General features: G+C 47.9%; 1 protein-coding gene and 1 long non-coding RNA gene across 4 annotated transcripts in view; one reads left to right on the plus strand and one right to left on the minus strand.

The window, feature by feature from the left end:
* LOC119853480 (squalene synthase-like) overlaps positions 1 to 4,840 on the plus strand; it is a 59,384-nt gene extending 54,544 nt beyond the window's left edge. For all 3 annotated transcript variants that reach the window (XM_043510101.1, XM_038396591.2, XM_038396590.2), the window contains one exon: positions 2,202 to 4,840. In XM_043510101.1, the coding sequence (XP_043366036.1) occupies positions 2,202 to 2,423 (222 nt within the window). In that variant the 3' untranslated portion in view covers positions 2,424 to 4,840. The remainder of the gene's footprint in view (positions 1 to 2,201) is intronic.
* Positions 136 to 2,336, minus strand: LOC122459176. The gene is made up of 3 exons (XR_006279686.1): positions 2,177 to 2,336; positions 1,922 to 1,924; positions 136 to 150 (listed from the first exon to the last, which is right to left on the minus strand). It is a non-coding gene; the product is annotated as an uncharacterized LOC122459176 (long non-coding RNA).
* Positions 4,841 to 7,573: the final 2,733 nt, after the last annotated feature.

The raw sequence follows: 7,573 nt of genomic DNA on the forward strand, positions 1-7,573 counted from the left end.
CCAAGCCATTGATGTGGCTGTGCAGCGTATGAATGAACCGATCACAATCGCTGTATGCCATGTCCCTGGTGTCCTCACATACTTACCCATATTGAAAAACCAAAGTGTCTATTGTACAAGCCAAGCAGCCTTTTCTGGTGCCTGGAGTTCCTTTTGTTGTGCAGCTCAATAGAGAATAGGTTGGAATAAAGCCTTCTGTGGCTTTCCCCTGCTGGATGGAAATGGGGGTGTAGGAAGGGCTGGTACAAGCCTGAGAAAATCAGCTGGGTTTTTTAATAGCCCCTTCTCTGCTGGGGAATCTCTTTAAACAATCCCTTTGTTAGTATTTACGTTTGGGGACTTTGGGGTAGAATCCTGCCTCAGTTACAGTCCAGGGCAAAACTCCCTTCCTTCCAGGGCCCAGATTTCACCCTTTGTCAGCCTCCATACGAAGGCTGAAACCGAGAATTCTGTTTAAACGTGATTCTTGGAAGAAGCTGCTTAGGGTGGCGTCACATCACCCCCGGGCAGGGTCAGCTAGTGTCGTGTCTATGGCTGCTGCTGACAGCATTCTATCATGTCTTCCCTGCATTGAGTGGATAGGACTCTTGTTGAAGAACAGTATTGTCAGTCCATGCCAGGGAGTACCTTGGTTCTGTCAGTCAGTTACCTGTCTAATAGACCTTGCTAGCAAGGTGCAAATACTGTTCCAGATCCTTGAGTCAGACAGCTCCTAGTGGCTATACACATTCCTCGTAGCTGTGGCCTAACCTGACCTAACCAGGGGAATAACATGTCTTATGACAACATGTTTAGGTCCTGTCATCTTTGGGATTTGGAGCAGCTAGCAAGGGTTTCAAAGCAAAAACCATTTTAATGTTTGTTTAGTTAGATTTATATATAGGGCCTTACCAAATTCATGGTCCATTTTGGTCAATTTCACGGCCAGAGGGTTTTAAAATTGGTCAATTTCATGATTTCAGATGTTTACATTTGAAATTTCAGTGTTGTAACTGCGGGGATCCTGACCCAAAAAGGTATCGTGGGGGGTTCCAAAGCTGTTTTGGATGGGGGGGAAGGGAAGAGGGGGGAGGTTGCAGGATTGCCACCTTCACTTCTGTGCTGCTTTCAGAGCTGGGCTCTGAAGGTAGCAGCTGCTGGGCTTCCTGCAGCTGAAGGAGGCTCGCGGAGGTGGGTCCGATCTCCCCAACACTCCTGGGAGTGCCCCGGCCAGGGGCTCCTAGCCACTAGTCATGGCCAGTGGTGGATTAACGCACAGGCCTACAGGCTGTGCCCAGGGCCATTTGAGAAAAGGATGCCCGAACCCTGTCAGGAGCCGTGGGGGGGGGGCGCTATCTGAAGCCCTGAGCATCAGCAGGAAACGTGGGGACTGAAGCTCCACGCCTTGGTGCCCGGACAGGAGCTGCGAGGGCATGGAAGCCCTGAGCCAAGGCGCCTCAAGCCCCAGGTCTGGAGCTGTGAGGACAGAACCCCGGAGCCTGGGCACAAGCTGCGGGGGACAGAAGCCCCGAGCCCAGGTGCCTGGAGCCCCAGCAAGAGTCGCAGGGAGTGGGAAGCCCTGACCCTGAGCATCCCGGTCCCTGGCAGGAGCTGCAGGGGGTGGAAGTGTACCACCCTCGCTTCTGCGCTGCCTGTGGAAGTAGGTCTGATCTCCCTCCAATAATGGCCATGCAGAGGAAGGACAAGTTCTGTCCCTCCCCAGCCTGGCTCGACTAGCAGATTTTGGGGAATCTGATTTTCATGGGGAAGTGTTTATTTCACAGTCCATGACATGTTTTTCATGTGAAATTGGTAGGGCCCTATTTACGTAATAGACTCCTGTACAAGGCTGTAGGTGCCCTAACAACCACCAGTACAACAAAAATCACAGCAGGATTAATAAACATTAAACTAAGTTCTGGCTAATGTGGCTTGAACTGACAGACTGACCCCTAGGGGCATATCCTCTAAACTCAGTTCAGTTAGCAAGGTGCTCAGGTAAAATATTCGCTCTTTGCTCCCAGTTTCCCTGACTGGTGAGAAATTAGTGCAGTTCTGATCCTCGGTTGGTTTAAAAGCTGGCTGGATTGCTGGTAATGAGTGTTATCCTGTTTTGGAATATGCCTAGCACCTCCTCCACAGAAGTCGTATATTGTCATAGGAATTGTGGGTGTGGGTTTCAGGGTTACTCCCTAACCTTGTGTGGGTTTCTCTCTTTCCAGATCTATCAGAAGGTCCCAAGCACAGACCCTTCTTCTAACAAGACCCAGCAGATCATTGTCTCAATCCGAACAATGAGTTTGCCCAATGGTGTCGAGGTATCCCGTAACCATTACTCCCCCATCTACCTCTCATGCGCCATGCTTCTGGCAGCGCTGAGCTGGCAGTATCTGAGTGCGATGTCGAAGGCATCAGAGGAGTATGTACAGGCCAGTGAGAACTGAGGGTTGATGGGGAGAGCGAAGGTCAGTAGATGGATAAAGTTGGGAACAGGTTCTTGTCTCTCCCCTGTTGGATCTGCTGCCCTGTGGGATGCCAGACTGGTGTGGGCCCTTAAAGCTGTGAATGGAATGGCAAATCTGAAGGTGTTGGTTGGCCCGCAGTATTGTGTGTTGCAGCCACTCGCTTGCAGCTGGATTTGGCTGTTTTCACTGTTTGGATGAACAGGTTACAAGTAAGACTGGTTGAGTCTCACTTTTCCTCTTTTTGGGAGACTGTTTTACCTGAATTCTGGCCAGGATATTTTTTAATTGCCTCTGTCACTTGTGATTTTGACACCTCCCTCCAGTAAAAAGTTGCATGATGTGAGCCTGTGCGTTCTCCTTCATCTGCCCAGTATGTGTTCTTACCTCAGTACCTTCATTGCTCAGCAACTGAATGATTCCAGCAAGTCAGCCATCTTGGAAGCCACCATTCTCTCAGATGGATGAAATCTTCAATTCACTGGGGCAACGTCTGACCGTTTCGCTAAATAGCTGAGGATCTTACAGGACAGAGATGAGTGCATAAGTTCTGGGCCTCCCCATCCTTGTACTAAATTGTGAAGAGACACTAGCCTTAAATATTAGAGCTATTGCGATAACTTGGATGTAGCTTTCTGGTGAGATTGTTTTCTACAGTTTAAAGAGCGCAGAGGCTGAAAGCAGCGCTCTCTTCCGAAAGCTGAGTAGATGGCAGAACATGCAAAGCTTATTTCTCCACAAAAGTTAAGGTGGGGAACGTGTAGGGGCAGGCTCAATGGCTCATAGGTGGGTAATGACTGCTAAATCTGGTAGGATACACCTGTACTGCTTGTGAGTAACACGCCATCCAATGGGTGTCTTGGGATATAAAAGGTAGCTCCTGATCCTTGGGGATGGTTTTCATCAAACTATGCAGTGAGGATCCCCTTCCTGGGCAAAGGAGGTGCACTGTAGTAAGGGAAGTGTGGGAGACAGAAAAGCTGCCATCTGAGCTGCAGGGGAGCCAAGGAGGCAGATCTTGAGTCGGCAAACCTTACTGACCTGGAGAGAACAAGGGGAATGTTGGAGTCTCTCCTCCAGTCCCCTCCTGTCTTTGTGCCCCACCTAGGCTGACAGTATGGCCTAGAGAAGCACAGGTAGCTCTTTGGACTGGTAACTAATTGGTTCTGGAAGGAGGGTGATTGCATAGCTGCTGCTCATGCATTCAAACTCCCTTTGGAAACAGGACTCTCTATTCACATACCATTATTTTCTGTGGCTTGAGCAGTGTTCCTTTCACCCATACCCTTTTGGGGATGCATGGATACAGCCTGCTCTGCCTTCCCTGCAGGACTGTCGGCAATAAAGATACACACAATGCTGGTTTTGACAGCTTCTGGCTGTTCAGATGAAGTCCACAGTGTGAGTACTGTTATCTGCTGGTTGTCGATTGCTTCCAGCTCCTGTAAAACTCAAAGTACCCATGCTGGAGACAAGAATGGAAACGCTTCAGCCTAAGATTTATGGGCTGCTTTCAGCTGCACGGGCGGAGTTCCAGGGACAGCAGCTCTGAATGTAGCCTTGTCTTGCCGATTTCAGCAGGTGGCAGTCTTCACCAATCTCTTGTCTTGAAGAACCTTCATGAAGGAAACAGACACTTCTCTCTGGACTCAAAACTCCCACCAGCTCTGAAACCTCCAGTCATCGTAGGAAGAGCCTTTAAAAGTCGAAGTAGTAGGGCTGGCACCAGGAAGTCTGCTTAAATGCTGCTGGGTTAGCAGTGTTCACTTTCCGTTCAGTGGGGATGGGGGTCTGCACTACTCCAGCCCCCAGCGCCCCCCCCCCCCCCAGTCTTTAAGCTAGCACAGCTCACATTTTCAAGCAGCCTCTTTGAATTGAGGTGAGTATGTTTAAGGAAGACAGGTGCTTGCTGCTGCTCTAACTCACCCCACCTACTGTTACATTGTGTACTTCTGTGCTGGCTGTCCTTGCTGTGAGCGACTCCCTGGCTTTTCATTAACATCTAGTGGAGCATGGCCCTGGAGGAAACAGCTGAGGAGCTATTAACAGTGCTGTTACAGGAAACTCCTCTTGCCCTGTTATACCTTCTGTTCCCCAAAGCAAGCTCCATGGGGCTGCTTTTAAACATCAGCAGCGTCTGGAGTTGTAGATGTGCACCCATGGTGGGAAACGTGACTTAGTCTAGTCACTTGAAGTTTAGGAGTTGGGATCTCTGCTGGGAAATGTCTCGTGGTTGGGTGTAAGACCAGTACAGCACTATTACATGGTGAGCTCTACTCCATGGTTATCTGTGTACATACTTAGCCTAATTAAATGTTGATGCAAATATTGCTTTGCTCTTTATGTAGAGGTCTGGGCTTGAGTTCTCAGCTTCCCTTAATAAACTTCTTTGCCAAGAAGTCCTTGAGTACCATTATTCAGCTGGCTAATGACATTATGTTGTGAAATTTTATTTGACAGGTGGGAAGAAGCTACTCTACATAACACAGTAAGATCAGTCTTCCTGTGTGAAGATTTCTACACTTAAAGCAAAAGCAGCACAATAAATTCAAGATATGCCTGATGGTGGTAGACTCAGGGATCTTAAGCTAGTTTAGGTTACAAAATGTTAAGTGGTGACTTAATCAGTAGGTGTAAGGGGAACATCAGTAATGAGCTCTTCAGTCTAGTAGACTAAGGCAGAGCAAGATGCAATGGCTGGATGCTGAAGCTAGATAAAATTAGGCCTTCAATCTGGTCTGAGTTTAACAGTGAGGGTAATTAATCATTGAAACAGCATACTTAAGGATAGGATGGATTCTCTCTTGCTGGCAACTTTTAAATCAACAAGCAGCTGTTTTCCAGAAAGACTAATTCAAGCAAGAAGTTTTATGGCCTGTATTATACATTTGTCTTAAATTGGGTCCATTTGATTGAGAAGCTAACAGCTGAGGCTGTTTGTTCACTGTGCTAGTGAACAAGTTGTGCACTGATAGGGACTGCTTTCTTCAAGCCTGAGCTGTCATAAATCACTTCCCCACTGATTGCCCCAGGACAAGCATTTAAAGATGTAGAGAGGTATCTTAAGGGGGTTTAGTGCTAGTTGCTGAAGAATGAGATCTAATGCCAGAAGTGTTTGAGGTACAGAAGGATGAGGCAGTGCTTAGCACAGGAGCTTGGGGTTGTCTCTCACTTAGTTCCATGCTGCACTACAGGCTCTTGGACAACAGTGAGGGTTCAACCATCCAATCAGCTGGTGCCTAACCCTAAATTCCTGCTGGTGGCAGCACAAAGCTCCCTGAAGTGTGCTGAGGTGGGGCAGGGCCTGGATAAATCCACTTGACTTACTTAACTCTGACCAGGCACTGGAGGGGGAATGCTGGCTGCTTAATTCAAGACTGAATTCCACAGGGCAGGCAGGAGTTAAGTATTGCAGTCTAAATCCCCTTGGCAAAGCTAGGCCCTAGGCTGTAGGCAGCTCCACTCTCCCACTGCAAAAGGGGGAGTGGTATCCCTACTATAGAGGGGTGTTGTGAGGATGAACATGGGAGGTGCCTAGTATAGTACTAGGGACCACAAGTACCTTACAGCTTGTACAAGGTAGGAGACCCCCTTGTGAGAGGCATCACCTACCTGCAGAGATGAAATCAGACCATTGTGGACTCTTTCCTGTTACTGCTTCCAAGAACACAGTACAAGAGCTTGGAGAAATCGTTTATTGGCACAATTGTTCCATTCAGCTACACTGAAGCCATGTTAATAGTGGGCAAGTGATTACAACAGAAGTTAAGAGTCCACATTTAAACACAAAATGCAAGTCTCCTACACCACAGGAGCAGGGCATCTCTCCAGTAAGCAAAACCTGCCCTATGCTTTAAACACCCTATTCCAGCTTGTTACACTAACAGCAGTTAACTGAGTTAGTGCCATCACCTCCCACACATGGTTCTTCCTATGTGTCTCCTTTTCCCCTCCTATCCTCAGCTAAAATGTTTGCAGTAAGAGGATTCCTTATTTAAAAACACTCAACTAATGAAGGTGATTATGTGCAAAAAAAGCTAGATCAGTCATCTCAAGCTGCAAGTGAGCCAAGTAAATTACAGCTTGCCCACACCAACCAGTAGCACCATGGGGGTGTGATTTCTAAAGCATTCTAACATGCATTAATTGGTCTATGTCGACCCTGCTGGTGCATGCTCTAGGTTCCCCTGTGCACTTTAACCTAGTTCCATTTCTATGTTAGTACACTTTAGAAGTCTAGCCCCTGTAGTGTGCATTCCCCTACCATACAGAGAAGCCTTCAGAGTCCTACTGAACCCTCTTCCCCTACCCAGCCTGAATTCAGATTTGCAGTCACTAACGCACCCTGGGAGAGAATCACTATTGCAGAGGCAGCATGCTACCCAAAGTCTGCTTTCAACCAATCTGCTGAACCACCCTCTGAGATAAGCATCTGCCTGGAAGAAGAGAGGATGCAACCCTGCCCAATTTATTTTATCTGCAAGCCCCAGACTGGCCTTCATCTGAACACCAGTCGCTTTAGTTCAGTTGCATGTTCTTAGCATCCATGTGCCAGTGTAACAGGCTGGTTGATCACATCTCATCACCCACCAGACCTGTGACCCCTGAGCTGTAATAAATGATTGAGGAGCCCAAGTAAAACAAATAAAAAACTAAGCATTGCAGAGGAAGATATTTATGAAAAGCTTAATCTGTGGAAGAGCCTTGTTCTACTCCATCTAGAGCCAGGCCCTGCCAGTATTGTGTCACTAAGAGGCTCCCCCACTTAGGAAACAAGGTTAGCAAATAAACCTAGGTATGAGTTTTCAAAAGTGCATGTGCAATGTCCACTATGTACAGACAAGGGTTTGCACATACCCACTTTGAGAAGCTAGGCCTCTAGGCACGCTGCAGTGCAGAAGTCAAACTTGGGGACAGCAGCCAGCAAGGCTGCTGCTGAAGTAGCATGCATCATGTCATAGATAGAAGAGACCCCCTAGGTCAGCCAGTCCGGCCTCCCTGACCATGCACATACTTTGGCCTGTACTGATGTGTTTCCAAAATGAAGTGATTGCTTCACCCACGCTTGGACGAGAGGGTTCACTGAATTAGGCAGGTAAAGGCCAGAATGTCTCAGTCACCTCCATGCTGTG

This window comes from Dermochelys coriacea, chromosome 3, assembly GCF_009764565.3.
Source record: "Dermochelys coriacea isolate rDerCor1 chromosome 3, rDerCor1.pri.v4, whole genome shotgun sequence".
In the NCBI taxonomy this organism is placed as follows: Eukaryota; Metazoa; Chordata; order Testudines; family Dermochelyidae; genus Dermochelys; species Dermochelys coriacea.